At 32.8% G+C, this 16,840-nt stretch overlaps 1 protein-coding gene and 1 long non-coding RNA gene across 2 annotated transcripts; both read right to left on the reverse strand.

Moving 5' to 3' along the window:
• Nucleotides 1-5,012: 5,012 nt before the first annotated feature.
• LOC127881307 (uncharacterized) lies at nucleotides 5,013-5,699 on the reverse strand. Its single transcript, XR_008050005.1, has 3 exons — nucleotides 5,598-5,699; nucleotides 5,351-5,419; nucleotides 5,013-5,186 (listed from the first exon to the last, which is right to left on the reverse strand). It is a non-coding gene; the product is annotated as an uncharacterized LOC127881307 (long non-coding RNA).
• Nucleotides 5,700-6,795: 1,096 nt separating this feature from the next.
• On the reverse strand, nucleotides 6,796-15,113 carry LOC127831097 (fibropellin-3-like). The gene is made up of 7 exons (XM_052356086.1): nucleotides 15,024-15,113; nucleotides 13,842-13,912; nucleotides 11,561-11,685; nucleotides 10,787-10,900; nucleotides 8,081-8,194; nucleotides 7,296-7,352; nucleotides 6,796-6,911 (listed from the first exon to the last, which is right to left on the reverse strand). Exons 1-7 carry the CDS (start codon nucleotides 15,111-15,113, stop codon nucleotides 6,796-6,798), a joined length of 687 nt encoding a protein of 228 aa, XP_052212046.1.
• Between the last annotated feature and the right edge of the window lie 1,727 nt (nucleotides 15,114-16,840).

Below are 16,840 nucleotides of genomic sequence, written 5' to 3' on the forward strand. Positions count from 1 at the left end.
ATCGACTGGAGTTTTGGATATTTCTTTAGAGGCCGTGACTCAAAGTTCCAATAAAAATATCGTTGTTGTTAGAAATAGACCTACAACAATGCACCCAAAGACTATGAACATAAGCAGCACCGATCACTGGAGCTCCGCAATCGAACGACGACTGACGCAGATGGCGTTTATTCTTACGTTGGCATCCGTCTTGAGGTTTGTCCCTTACTTCGTCGTGTCCATAATAGCTAAATTTCATAAAGTGCTGCCGATTTGGGCTTGGGTCGTATACAGGTCTTATGCTTCGAATTCCACAATGAATCCTTATCTGATAGGATACTACAACACGGAATTTCGGGCGTTCATTAAAAAGATCATCACTTGCTGTTTCTTGCCACGACAAAAATAATTTTTTTAAATACATATTTTTGCAATCTCAGTCTCTCCATGTAATATAATATTATATAACAAATATATATACAACTACATCGATAAAAATATGTACATGTTTATCGATGTAGTTGTATATATATTCGTTTAAATACACACTTTGGAATAGAATAAATAAGAATGCGAATTGTGAACTAAAATGAGAACGTAACATAGCAAAAAAACGCAAAACGGTTTAAACTCTTTCTCCCTTTTTAAATACATTCTTCTTACAAGTTTTTAATAACGCAAACATGTTAACTGTAATTCGTTGAATCTTGAACTCATGTTGTATGCAACATAAACATGTTGATTGTGTAAGCCGATAAATACTTCATTTATGAATGTTATGCACTAAACAAGATGTTTCTTTTTGAAAATTCATATATGTTGTTTAAATGTATATAATATTATCATTCGTTTAAATTCGAATTATGTTTCTCTATTCAACCTACATATATGTATCATGTAGTTTTGATTTGTGTTATTATAGGAGGTAAAGGGTTGCCTTTATCTTATATTTTTGATGAAAAGTGTTTTAAAAAATATTAACATTCATATATGTTGTTAAAGTGTACATAATATTATTATTCGTTTGAATTTGAAGCATTTTACTCTAATAAACTTAAAGATATGTATCGTGCGGCAGTATTTTGTTGTATTATATGCTGTTAGGGGCTGAAAAAAAGATTGACAATATATTGTTTGGGCACTGATATAGTATCGAGGAATTTTAACGAACATAAAAGTATGATTATATTGATTGTTATAAACAGTGACACGATATTGGTACTTCCGATAACGAGGTTGATAAGCATTGCCGTATCGGTCACTAGATAAGGGACATAATTGGCAATAAATTAATTAAACATGGTGACGCGCGTTATATATTACTTTTAAGAGAAAAATAATTTTATATTAATATTATAATGCATTGATGATCTCCATGTATGCGATTTTAACAAATACCGTTGCGTTATAAAAGCTTACATGGCATGTTTCAATTTTTTTAAATGAGATACTGCTATTTTGTAAACTAATAAAGCATTTCAAGTTAAATCAAATATTTCGTATTATTACTGACATTTTTTCTGCATTTAGAAATGTTAACAACAGATGTATTATATACATGCATAATGTTAGCTGCGATTCTTACAACATTAATTCTAAGAGAGTCAGATATTAAAACAATTATGATTGAGTTTTTTTATAAATAATTACTTATTGCGACATACTTTCTTTACATACGCAAGCATAAATATAGATGCTATTTTACACTTATTATGGTATTTTAATGTTTGCATTATTATGTTTTTAAAAATCGATGGGAAATTTTCCAAATAAACGGTATAGTCTTTCTACAGCATGTTCATTGTCAATGAGATATAATGAGATATAATTGTTTATAATTGTAATCCATCCGTGTTGATATCGTCTATTATAATTATCTAAAAGGAAAAACCATTGGCTCTTACTACTAACGAAATAAACTTTCAATTATATTTATCAAACATATAATGTATTGTTAAAGTAGACATAACAATTCTGTTTTGTGATTGTTTTCTTCCTGAAATGTTCAATAAACAAAATTATAATTATTGATAAATACATGTTTGGTTTTATGAGTCAAGGTGACCTGATTGTTATCGTGTTTATATTTGTTCATCACAGGCTTGTTCGTTTGTTCTAAATCAGTTAAAGATAACCGACTAAATGGCTGACTTATGTCTGATCACGCGAGAAACATTCTGGATTGAGTTCTACTGTATAAGTTCTTACTCCGGAATTCTCCAAAACGTTGTAAGTGACAAATCAGTACATTGTAATTATGAAATCACCTTCCCAGAACAGATATATATTTTTTATCATAATATATGTATATAAAAAACATTGCCCGCGTTTCTTTGTGATTCATATGTGAATACAATTACAACGCAGACCCGTGTAGTAAAAAGTGAAGTAGTTTTCGGTCGTTTTCGGTAATTGAAATTAACAAAACTTTAAGTGTTGGTGACTTTTATCGAAAGGACATAATAGTAAGCGAAATGTAATATATTGTTTTAATTATTGAATATACATACATAAGTGTCCCATTGTAAACAGAGACAGTGAACATTTAATTGCATTAACTGAAACCATCAGATGTAACGTGGAAAAACACATATTCGCAATGGTATTTTGTTTATCAAATCAAACACTCAAACATGCCTTTTTATGAGTAACCTGTACACAAAAACACGCATTTGCGTTCACAAGATTTTGAAAAACATCCTTTCATTGCAGTTAGTTCTAACAAATATTTCCCTTCTTAATTATATGCTGTTTTGAATACCAATAAATGCAGCTGTTTCTCTCACTGTGTAGTGTGTAACTGTGTCTTCATCGCAACAGGACAAAGGTCTTGTAACTCAACGGTCATGGTCAATAGCACTACTCGGAGACACATAAATAACATAAAATAACCCTTCTAAATGTCTCTGTCTTACCAAAACATCAAGAGATTAAGTTTACTTCTAATTTTACAATTCGTCAATCAATTAAAACTTAATTAAGTCAAATACGTTTGTTAGTCGATTGAAATTTCGGACATATATTTAAAGATCGTAAAACAAACTTCAAATGAAAGTACCGAAATGGGAAAAAATAACATTCCTCCGGAATCTGTTCAATAATTGGACATCGATAATTGAACGACGATTGACGCAGATGACGTTCATTATCCCACTAGTATCGGTCTTGAGCTCTGCCCTCACCCCAACCCCTTTCTTGTCAGATTTGCGTAGCTGTCACAAAGAGCTGCACATTTGATCACGGATTGCATACAGGTGGTGCTCTTTGAATTCCATTATAAATCTGATAGGAGTCTACAACTCGTAGGTTCGGGCGTTCCTTAAACAGATCTTGACTTGCCAGTTCTTTCCATGTTGAACAAAATTAAGTTGTAACATATTTATTCTGTTTTCGGGATGGTCTTTAGTGTATTAGCCCATTTGCAATCTTTTCAATAAGTATTATAAGAAATAAAATGAACTTTAAATGATTGGTATCACGAGGGTTGCGAAAACAGCTAGTGAAACATAAGCATTTAAAATGCATTCAAAAACATGTAAACACTTCCTCTAAGTGAGACTGAATGTGCTTATTAGTATTTGATGTTATTAAATCTTTAGATCATAACATAATCAACCGACACACAGATATTTCACTGTATTCAATGATAGACCGATGCAACACATTTCGTTATCACATATCGTCGGACGATAATCAACTAAAATGTTGATGCTTTGTGATTATGATTGGTTTTAATTATGGATTTCACATGTGCGTTTCAGTTCTAAGTGCAAGCAATGTGTACAAAGTCAAAACGCCAATTTCGTTGATAGTTTCTTGTATAATGTACGGTAAAGTTACTTTCGTGTATTATTGCTGCAAATATTATGTGGTTTAACTTAAATCTGGATCCTTAAGCAATGCTGTCCTTATTGTTATCCGACTAGTTCAACTCACTCTTCTTTTTCTGCTATAAATAATTAATAGAACACAAATCTTGATTGTTGGGTGACAAGAAAAATCACCCCTGGTTGTGTTCCAATTTCTCATTCGGACATTTTCCAATACGTGGTCAGTTTATATATGAGTAGAAATTAGTGTCATGTCCATAATAACAATCAATCCTTTATCATACATTATAAATTTGCAATGATCAACACAATTCGTCTAATTAAATTGAATATATGTAATTCTAGGCACATAAGGCATGATTAGGAAAACGGCCAATAACTTAGATGAATGAGACGAAATAAATGCAATAGTTCTCTTATTGTGTAATGTTTTCATGATAGCCATCTGACCAGAATCCATACTATGCAAGATGCAAGAAATACACAATTACGATTTCCAATTCATATTTCATTTATGTCATTTGTAGCATTTTTTTTTAACAATTACATAACATTGTAATATGTGATCAAATCGATTTGTGATATTTGTTGTATAGCCTTTAGTTGAAGGCACGCCATTTAAATTTCTAACCTGAAATATTAATGTTGTTTTACAAAACGTAACTCTGGAGATGGGGAGGTCATGGGTTTGATAGACACTGTAGAGGAATATTTTAGATCTCTCCAAAGGCGCCAAGTATTGTTTCAACCAAGGGGAGCATCACTATAAACTTTAGATTTTCGATCAATTGTTTAAGCACAAAAAGACACGTTCGACCTTTACCCTTACTCCGTATGTAAATTGAAGAACCATATAATTGAATCTTTTGCATTTCTTTAAAACGCCGCATAACTAGCAGCTTATTGCATTTGTTAACCTAGCGTCATACGTTATAGTTTATATATTTGTGAGCAATAAAAGCATGTATCAATATATCTTTATGTTTTATTTGCAAGGAATATCATTTACAAAGTACGCCAAATAATTACCAATTAATTATGAATCATTAATTACATTACAACAGTATCCAACTTGCGTTAGCCTGCGTAATCATGCAAAAAAGCATGTTGAACAATCAAGTTGGTTTCAAAACTATTTCTTTGAGACTACACATGTTATTGTTAAAATTTTGCAACGAAGCACGAACACGTTATGAACGGAAATCGAATCATTAACGGCAAATGTGTAAGCATGTGTATTTTAAATGTAAACTTTACCTCCATGTCTTAACCTATGATTGCAGCCGAATGTCCCATCGTGCAGTTGGTGTTACAGAAATCATCGTTGCAGCAGGACTTGCATCTTGGAACAGAACGACCATGTTCAATGGCACTACACTGGAAGGTATTCATCCATATAATTTAAAACAAATTGAATTATCATTATATTCTATTCAGTTATTTTAACTCATTCATACTTGCCTTTAGAGTAAGAGAATTTGACGCATAGTACGGTACAGAGAATTGTGTTCTTAACATAATTTCTAAAAAGAATAACCTACCGTTGCAGTCACGCAGCCAAGTTTGAAATGGGATTCTCCCAGCCAATCAAATTCTTCAATATTGCATAACTTGAGAAATATAAAAAAATATGTATAATATGAAATAAAATAATTTAAAAAGAAACTAATGAAACGTCGCCGTAACAATATACTTTAATCATGTAAATGAGTTTTTCTTTGTATTCTCTTTATATGAATACATTTATAAAGTTAATACTCCATTTGTCAAAAAATAAATCAGACATACCTCGCCTTTATAACATGGTCGCACTGTTTTGCACTGATCAATCTTGGCGACATGACTACAGTCAAAGCAAATTGGTCCTCATTCACTTCTTGGAATTATACCTGTAAATATAACGTCTTACTTTATCTTATTGTTTTAAAAAGAATAGCTCTGTTTAAAATTGTATAATGAAGTTTTACTTGGAACTGTAAAAATCGTATTTGATGTTTATACATACGACACATTTAATACTGTTAAATCTGCATTAAATGACAGAAGCCAATGGTTTGTTTGCACTATTGGTTAAGGGTTTTCTTCAATATTATAATTTATACAGTATACATCCTACCATTATCGCCGCATCCACGGCCATTGCAATAGTCATTGTAGCAGCATTCATTGCAATGTCCGCGTGATAACTGTGCATCTGAACATGCCTATAAATAATAGAATATAAATGACATTTTAAACAAATCATATTATGTAGAATCAAATATTGTAAAGGTTGGAAAACATATACAGAAAAATGCAACATCATACAAGTCTCAAATTTGTCATGATACGACATATTTAACAGATTCAATAGTTTGATGGTTTTTTGTTCGTGTTGTTTGGATACCTACCAACGACCTAGACCATCCGGAGCTTTACTGTGAATTCCCATGCTGCACCATACATATCTAAAGTAAGTTTATATAAATCGTTATATTTGATATGATAATTTGTTAAAGAAGAAACATGAAATACACCAATTTACCAACAGTTTGTGGACTCCGATTGTATTTTATTTTAACTACGTTTGTATTACAATATACGTGCATTATTAATTTCTGTCCCATAACTATGCGTATGACACATTTTAACACAATTCATAAAAGTATTTGCTTGAGATCTTTGTCTTTATCCGAATTTAAATGTTTTATAGAGGAATACTCTGTGGGATAAATCATATTTTCCTTCAAACACACATACTGACGTCATTATATATTGTTCTTGATATTAAGCGTTTTTGCGCAAATGAACATATTGGAAATAATGAAAAGTAAAAGCGAGATAAAATGACTATTGGATTGTTGAATAATAAGTTGATTATCTAATAAGGGCCATACATAAAGTGCTCAATATGGCTCGCATTCCCGATTATCGTATTCGCGTGAAACTAATCTATATGTGTCAGGACCTATATTTTCTATATTGAAAAAATCAGTATGCATTCAAATTATATATGTTGCCTCTCCAAGAGCACTCGAGCACATCGTTGCACCGTGTCGCACAGTTTCAGGTCAGACATTTCATCACAGCTGTAGCACATTAGTTGTCTGAAAGGTGCTGACGCTGCAATCAAACGATACCATTTGATTTCTTAAAATTAAAAGGTTCCATGTAAAAATGGCAATTTTCTTTTTAAAGTCTCATACCAAGTTTAGACATGTTATATTTTCTGTAACACTGTCGACACAATATTTTTGTCTAGATCAGGATATGACTTTATATAGAGCAACTTTTTATTTGTTATACGTGCATCATTAATTAAAGTCCATGATTTGCAAACTTTGTTATGATTTTATTTACGTTCGCATTTTTATTTTTTGAGTTGTGAGTCGCAGTTGCATGACGTTATACATGAATAATAAATATTTACTGATGTTTATCCCAGCAGGATAACCGTATGCGGTTATTTATCTGATATTGAAAAAGGTAAAACATAATATTACTCACTTGTTTCACACTTCTTTTCACTGAAGCCAGCTAGACAAGTGTGAGCGTTGACACCATCTGAACATGTACCACCGTGAGACATGGGGAGGATGAACATTCGTCATGATCTGCAAATTAGTTTATAGTTTGTAAGTACGCATGCGCACGCATGGAAATTGACATAATATATAAAAATATATCGTGCAATACAATTTATCTCTTGTAGAAAAACTTGAATTTGATTGAATTGCCATTCGAAAATATGATTGCCCTCATTTTTTGAGTTCTAAGCGGCAAGAATATTATATGCTTTCCTGGACTATATAATGCATATATCTCTTTCTCTAAAACTAATCTCACCACAACCCAAATAAACGCAATTGTTAATTCGAGTAACGTGGGAAAGAGTACAATAGTATATGTTGAGTTCAGTAGCAATCACTTGCAGAGTTTCCGAAGCTTTACTTCAAGCACAAATGGCCAATTGAATGCGCGATTAACGGTGAGTGTTAACGAGGTCATTACATAAAAATTACTCTTGATCCAAGGCAACCTCTAAGATGGCGCTCGTAACTTAAAATATGTAAAAAGAAAAAAATAAGAAAGGTTACAGCGTGTATTTCCTTCTTTGAGAATTGTTTCCGTTCAGTCAAAAACTATACGGAGCACAGAATTTACAAGCAGTGGCATGGATTTCCTTAAAAAAAATAGCCCATGTTATACTAGGATTCATTTAATATTGTAGGGACTGTCCGGATATCGATTTTATTGGATCTTAAAACAGGTGAAAACATAATATTACTCACTGGTTTCACACTCCTTTCCACTGAAGCCAGCTAGACATGTACAGATGTAACCGTTGACACCATCTGAACATGTACCACAGTGAAGACATGGGGAGGATGCGCATTCGTCAATATCTGCAAATGAGTTATTGTTTATAAGTACATATATATATATATATATATATATATATATATATATATATATATATATATATATATATATATATATATGTGTGCACGGGAATGACATTATACCTTCATATAGATATATTTTAGTAAAATTTATGAATTGTCATTTGACAATATGATTGTCGTCAGTTTATGAACTCTTAACCACAAGAAAAGTACATGCTTGTCTGGACTCAATTCTGCATACATGTCTTTGTCTGAACATAATCTCAGCACAACCTAAACGAACGCAATCGTTATTTTGAGTATCGCGGGAATGAGTGAAATTGTATCGGTTGAGGTCAGTAGCAATCACTTGTAGTGTTTCCGGATCTTTACTTCCAACAAAAGTTGCCTATTGAATGCGTGATTAATAGTGAATGTTAACAAGGTCATTAAATAAAATTACATCGGAGATAAGGCAAACTCTTAGATGGCGCTCGGAACTAGAAATATGTCGACAAACATATCAAAATTTAAAAAGCTGAAGCGTTTATTTTCTTCTTCTGGCCGTGTTCCCTTAAAATCAAAACAGTACGGAGCAATACCTTTGCAATCAGTGGTAGGGAATTCTTTAAAATTTACCCATATTATACTAGGATTAATTAATCATTTAAATATTGAGGGGGACTGTCCGGATCATTTTATTGTATCTTGAAAAAGGTGTAAACACACTTTTACTCACTGGTTTCACACTTCCTTCCACTGAAGCCAGCTGGACATATACAGGTGTAAGCGTTGATGCCATCCATACATGTACCACCGTGAAGACATGGAGAGGATGAACATTCGTCGCGTGCATGCACGGATCTTTACATTATAATTGTATGCTCCTACCTTATGCTAAATTTATGTTATTTTAAAACGATATCTGTTTTCACCAATAAAGGACCATAATTATGGTCATGTAAGAAACATCATAATTAAAATATAAAGCTGGTTTACATGCTTTTATTTCATAAAATTATTATCAGTTAAATTATGTGTTTACGTTACGTGCGCCACAAGTTGAAAAACGTTTTTGTTTAAATAAAAAGGAGCAATAACTCCCGCAATCCGAAAACATCCGGACCAAAATTTAAAGGTGCGCAAGTCTACATGTAAGTAAATATTTTTGTAAAGTTTCAACAATAATTTCTCTATATAAAGTGTCTACAACGCAAGTTTTGTCGAAACAATCCGCAATATGGAGATGCGCAAGTTTACGCGTGAAACTAATCTATATGTGTCAGGACCTATATTTTCTATATTGAAAAAATCAGTATGCATTCAAATTATATATGTTGCCTCTCCAAGAGCACTCGAGCACATCGTTGCACCGTGTCGCACAGTAAAAGGTCAGACATTTCATCACAGCTGTAGCACATTAGTTGTCTGAAAGGTGCTGACGCTGCAATCAAACGATACCATTTGATTTCTTAAAATTAAAAGGTTCCATGTAAAAATGGCAATTTTCTTTTTAAAGTCTCATACCAAGTTTAGACATGTTATATTTTCTGTAACACTGTCGACACAATATTTTTGTCTAGATCAGGATATGACTTTATATAGAGCAACTTTTTATTTGTTATACGTGCATCATTAATTAAAGTCCATGATTTGCAAACTTTGTTATGATTTTATTTACGTTCGCATTTTTATTTTTTGAGTTGTGAGTCGCAGTTGCATGACGTTATACATGAATAATAAATATTTACTGATGTTTATCCCAGCAGGATAACCGTATGCGGTTATTTATCTGATATTGAAAAAGGTAAAACATAATATTACTCACTTGTTTCACACTTCTTTTCACTGAAGCCAGCTAGACAAGTGTGAGCGTTGACACCATCTGAACATGTACCACCGTGAGACATGGGGAGGATGAACATTCGTCATGATCTGCAAATTAGTTTATAGTTTGTAAGTACGCATGCGCACGCATGGAAATTGACATAATATATAAAAATATATCGTGCAATACAATTTATCTCTTGTAGAAAAACTTGAATTTGATTGAATTGCCATTCGAAAATATGATTGCCCTCATTTTTTGAGTTCTAAGCGGCAAGAATATTATATGCTTTCCTGGACTATATAATGCATATATCTCTTTCTCTAAAACTAATCTCACCACAACCCAAATAAACGCAATTGTTAATTCGAGTAACGTGGGAAAGAGTACAATAGTATATGTTGAGTTCAGTAGCAATCACTTGCAGAGTTTCCGAAGCTTTACTTCAAGCACAAATGGCCAATTGAATGCGCGATTAACGGTGAGTGTTAACGAGGTCATTACATAAAAATTACTCTTGATCCAAGGCAACCTCTAAGATGGCGCTCGTAACTTAAAATATGTAAAAAGAAAAAAATAAGAAAGGTTACAGCGTGTATTTCCTTCTTTGAGAATTGTTTCCGTTCAGTCAAAAACTATACGGAGCACAGAATTTACAAGCAGTGGCATGGATTTCCTTAAAAAAAATAGCCCATGTTATACTAGGATTCATTTAATATTGTAGGGACTGTCCGGATATCGATTTTATTGGATCTTAAAACAGGTGAAAACATAATATTACTCACTGGTTTCACACTCCTTTCCACTGAAGCCAGCTAGACATGTACAGATGTAACCGTTGACACCATCTGAACATGTACCACAGTGAAGACATGGGGAGGATGCGCATTCGTCAATATCTGCAAATGAGTTATTGTTTATAAGTACATATATATATATGTGCACGGGAATGACATTATACCTTCATATAGATATATTTTAGTAAAATTTATGAATTGTCATTTGACAATATGATTGTCGTCAGTTTATGAACTCTTAACCACAAGAAAAGTACATGCTTGTCTGGACTCAATTCTGCATACATGTCTTTGTCTGAACATAATCTCAGCACAACCTAAACGAACGCAATCGTTATTTTGAGTATCGCGGGAATGAGTGAAATTGTATCGGTTGAGGTCAGTAGCAATCACTTGTAGTGTTTCCGGATCTTTACTTCCAACAAAAGTTGCCTATTGAATGCGTGATTAATAGTGAATGTTAACAAGGTCATTAAATAAAATTACATCGGAGATAAGGCAAACTCTTAGATGGCGCTCGGAACTAGAAATATGTCGACAAACATATCAAAATTTAAAAAGCTGAAGCGTTTATTTTCTTCTTCTGGCCGTGTTCCCTTAAAATCAAAACAGTACGGAGCAATACCTTTGCAATCAGTGGTAGGGAATTCTTTAAAATTTACCCATATTATACTAGGATTAATAAATCATTTAAATATTGAGGGGGACTGTCCGGATCATTTTATTGTATCTTGAAAAAGGTGTAAACACACTTTTACTCACTGGTTTCACACTTCCTTCCACTGAAGCCAGCTGGACATATACAGGTGTAAGCGTTGATGCCATCCATACATGTACCACCGTGAAGACATGGAGAGGATGAACATTCGTCGCGTGCATGCACGGATCTTTACATTATAATTGTATGCTCCTACCTTATGCTAAATTTATGTTATTTTAAAACGATATCTGTTTTCACCAATAAAGGACCATAATTATGGTCATGTAAGAAACATCATAATTAAAATATAAAGCTGGTTTACATGCTTTTATTTCATAAAATTATTATCAGTTAAATTATGTGTTTACGTTACGTGCGCCACAAGTTGAAAAACGTTTTTGTTTAAATAAAAAGGAGCAATAACTCCCGCAATCCGAAAACATCCGGACCAAAATTTAAAGGTGCGCAAGTCTACATGTAAGTAAATATTTTTGTAAAGTTTCAACAATAATTTCTCTATATAAAGTGTCTACAACGCAAGTTTTGTCGAAACAATCCGCAATATGGAGATGCGCAAGTTTACATGCTGGTTAATATTATTGTAAAGTTTCAGCATTCGAGCATCAGTATTTGTTTAACCATTGGGTAAGGTCTTCGTTAATGAATGCTAATTGAATATATATATATATATATATATATATATATATATATATATATATATATATATATATATGTGTGAATTGGTGCTAGACAATGACTAATCCGTTCAATATATCGTCAATGTTTATTTTTACAACGATTTGCGGATTAATATATACTATTTTATTGTGTATATTGTTCAAGCGGGTTTATATTGTTATCCAAACGTTAACGTTCATGGAAAAAAAGGTATATGACATCCAATAATTTCCATAACATATTTTCTGCTCATCGTAATATGACCGAGAAACTGTTAAACACTAACAAAAACAACCACACAACGACACGGTGATGATTTTATAACTACATGCATTATTACACGATTTCAGAACTTTATTTTGATTACCTCGATCTACTTATATGAAAGTGCTGTTACTATCTCATTAATTATATTCGAACTGTTGAAATTTCTGTCGAAGACATGTCCTGTAAAAATCGAATCGTGATGTTACATCTATGTGAAGTTACATAATAGGTGCAAACACAACTTTGTGACATGATCTAAGAAACACGTTCTTGATTCATTGCATGATAAAAAGTGCTAAATAAAGAATACTTAAGCGCAATTAAGTTCTTTTTTTTTGTAAACATAGGGTTGCAGTGTTTCGTTCTGTAAGATAATAAATTATACGAAAGCGTTACATTTACAGCGGGAATGTTTTAATTACAACAAAAATGTGTTTTATATGAAGAACATTGCTTTTTAAGTACATTTGTTTTAAACGAACGCCCTTTAAATAATATTTATTTATAAGTGTAGAATTCAAATTATAGTAAATAAGGGCAATATATTCACTAACACAATACCACCTCTTTAGGATGAACAAACCAATAGTTTTGTAGCGGTTGATACAAGTAAAGCGGATATGCTCAACAAGTATTCCTCTAGCCAGTGTTCACTTGACGAAACAAATCACGATCTTCCCCAAATGCACCATACACACACGAACAGTCTTCAGTCTATACATATAACACCAGAGGAAGTAATTGACTCAATTAAATGTCTAAAGGTAGGTAAAGCGTCCGGTCCTGATGGAATAGAAAATAGAATCCCAAAAGAGGCAATGCATCAATTAAGCTACCCCTTCTTTGATTTGTTTAACTCTTGTCTAAATACTTGCAAAATGCCTTCTTGTTGGAAACTTGCAAATGCGTGCACAGTTTACAAAAAAGGCGATCCATCCTTAGCGTCAAACTATCGACCCATATCACTGCCTAATACAACCGAGAAGGTCTTTGAAAGAATACTGCATAAACACATTTTAATCTTTTTTCGTGCAAATTCATTGTTTGCACCCACTCAATCTGGCTTTGTGCCTGGTGACTTAACTGTCAATCAGCTGACATATATTTACAACACATTTTGCACTAGATAATGGCCTTTAGGTCAGGGTTGTATTCTTCGATATAAGTAAAGCTTTTGATAAAGTATGGCACAAAGGTCTTTTATGTAAACTAAAACAAGCAGGAATTCGAGAAAAACTATTATCGCTTTTGTCTATCTTTCTGATCGATCGTAAACAAACAGTAATCTTACCGGGATCGTCCGGATCAACCACTATTGAAATTCTCGCCGGAGTCCATCAAGGTTCTATTTTAGGACCAATTATGTTTTTAATATATATAAATGGCATTATTGCTGACATAAATGCACACATACTGATGATACCAGTCTTTTCATGGTCGTTAATTCGCCTAACGAAACTGCAGCCGTACTGCAATCAGATATCGACAAAATTTCTAGCTGGGCTAAGAAATGGATGGTTTGTTGTAACCCTTCAAAATCCGAATCAATGATTATTTCTCGCAAAATTAATAAACCAAATCATCCACCATTGACCACGCAGAACATTAATATTCCAATTGTTGATATCCATAAACATTTAGGTGTTTTTATGTCAAATGACTGTACGTGGCATGCGCATATATCCATTATCAAGGAAAAGGCATGGTCACGAGTTCATATAATGCGTAGATTAAAAACAATTCTTGATAGAAAAACTCTCGAGAAAATATATTTTTCGTTCATTAGACCAATGATTGAGTACTCAGACGCTGTATGTGACAATTGTACGCAATACGAAAAAAATGAACTAGAGAAAATACAAACTGAAGCCGCGCGAATAACAGCCGGATGCACACGTCTAGTCTCATTAGAAGAACTTTATAATGAATTAGGATGGGGTAACTCTTAGTCAACGAAGACGTAAACATAAACTAATATTAATATATAGAATGAAATCAAACAATGTTCCGAACTACTTACAGTCCCTTGTTCCTGCAACAGTTGGGTCGCGTAGCATTAAGAAATGCGTCACATCTCCAACCAATTCAAGCGCGAAAGTCACTGTATCTAAATTCGTTTTACCGTCCACTGTATCCGAATGGAAAAATCTTCTAGATGACGCCAAAATCGCTGAATTTATCCATTCCTTCAAAAGGCTTATTAACATTGATCGACCGATTCAAAATCCCTTTTTCTCGTACGGCGGAAGACGCTCTCAAATATTACACATGCGCTTACGTACAAAGCGTAGCGCCTTAAATGACCATCTTTTTAGACGTAATATTGTTACATCCCCATTATGTGTATGCGAACTTCAGGAAACGACGTCACATTATTTTCTCAAATGTACTCAGTATGCACATGCTCGCGGCGAACTTCTTCACACAATATCCGTTTATTCCGTTCCCTGCATTGAAACTATTCTATTTGGAGACAACACGCGTGACTACCTAACCAATATTAAAATAGCTGATGCTGTTCACAAATTTATAGTTAATAGTAAGCGATTTGATTCGTAAACAAGCTACAGAACGACTCACAACCCTCTTCTCTTCTTTTCCCTTATCTAATATTTCAAAACAACCTTTATCTTTTTCCCAGAATCCTACCACACTATCCTTCACCTCCATATGTCAACTTAAAACTTGTTTTTTTACAATTTAAACACTATACACGGAGTTTGTCTCTTTCTTAAACTGTTAGTATTGTTTAATGATCAAAACCCGATCATGTTCGCCTGAAAACATGTTATTGTATTTGTATAGGGAGAAGAACTATATAAGACATTGTCTTTCGTTCTAATCCTATTCAAACATGTTCATTGTATAAATGTTACATGTAATGCGATGTAATAACAAATTGTATTGCTTGAAATAAATATGTTTAAACTAAACAACCTCAAATGGAACCGAAGTTGAAATATATCATCAATATAAGGATTGAATGATATGATGAAATAACAAAATGAATCTATATATTGCTTCTTCGGGGACATATTATATTTTATTATTATAATTTCCAATGATTATAAAATGAATCCATATGTTGATTGATATTTCGCCCCATTGGTGCAAAAAGGTACCATATGACATTTTGGTCAAAATGACATTTAAGTATATTTCATTATGACTTTGTATGATCTACATTCTGTAAAAATATCTAAGCTGTAGCTGGTAAGGTTCCAAAGATATAGGACAATTTAAAAAGGTACCAAGTGAAAATTGCAACATTTGTTTGTGCAAAAAGGTACCATATGACACATGGTACCTTGTTGCACCAACGGTGTGTGGGAAATTTAAATAAATATCAGTGCAACAAGGAACCATATGACACATGGTACCTTGTTGCACCAACGGTGTGTGGAAAATTTAAATAAATATCAGTGCAACAAGGAACCATATGACACATGGTACCTTTTTGCAGACATGAAATAAATGTGTCCACAGTCTTTTTTAAATATAAATGTTTTTAGTTGGTACCTTTAAGCACAACTATAAATGCACTGACCAGATGCAGGTAACAATCAATTGGTTTATGTTGTACCTTTTGCCTCAAAAATGAATACACTTTCCAGACACTGATTACACTATCAAACTATCCTGTTACCCTGAGATGTCTTGTAATTATCAGATGATAATTATGAGGGTGAAGTTGTTACAACTTCATTTGGTGATTATTAGAGTGAAAAGAGCAGACAAATAAAGAGATCTTATACATATGAATTTGTAGTCATGTTATTCAAAGAAGAATATGGAAAAAAAAATAAACTGTAAGTATATTTTTATTTCCAAATTAAATTCATATACCAGTTAGTTATGAAAACAATGAAAACTTAATAATTAATTTTATACTTGCATTCTTTTTGAAAGAGTTGATTTCTTTATTATAAAACTACTATGGATGGTACTAATTTATCTATTGGAGCAGTCACGAGAGGAACATACTTTAAATGTGCTAACATTTCAAAAGGTACCTTGTAATTTCACAGTTTTCACAGAAATAAGTTTTTATTTTATTTAAACAGTATAATGATTATATTCACTTTGTGGTGGTATTTGCTTAACAGAAAGAAGACGAGGTTTGGTCCGATGCAGAAGTTTATCATACATTTACACAAGAGAAACTGTTTGGACCTATGATAGCAACGCAAACAAAAGGCAATGGTTCCGACACTACAGATTCTGAAGATATTCGATAAGCTGATCTTGGTAGAAAAAATAATCAACCAGTTAAAAGGAAACTTATCATAAGTGATAGTGAATCAGATCATGATGATAGTGCTGATGATGAAAAGTATGATTCTAACAAAGATGAGATCAATTAAACTGATACATAATTCAATGTAAAAAAGCTGAAG

The sequence above is a fragment of the Dreissena polymorpha genome, chromosome 5 (genome assembly GCF_020536995.1).
Source record: "Dreissena polymorpha isolate Duluth1 chromosome 5, UMN_Dpol_1.0, whole genome shotgun sequence".
Taxonomy (NCBI): domain Eukaryota; kingdom Metazoa; phylum Mollusca; class Bivalvia; order Myida; family Dreissenidae; genus Dreissena; species Dreissena polymorpha.

Coding starts and splice junctions, on each gene's coding strand:
- LOC127831097 (XM_052356086.1), bottom strand. CDS start 15,113: ATGGAGGTGAAGGATAGTGTGGTAGGATTCTGGGAAAAAGATAAAGGT. Junction 11,686..13,841: donor ATCAGTATGTGTGCATTTAT/GTCAGCAATAAT, acceptor TATAATGTAAAG/ATCCGTGCATGCACGCGACG. Junction 7,353..8,080: donor TGGAAAGGAGTGTGAAACCA/GTGAGTAATATT, acceptor GTACATGTTCAG/ATGGTGTCAACGCTCACACT.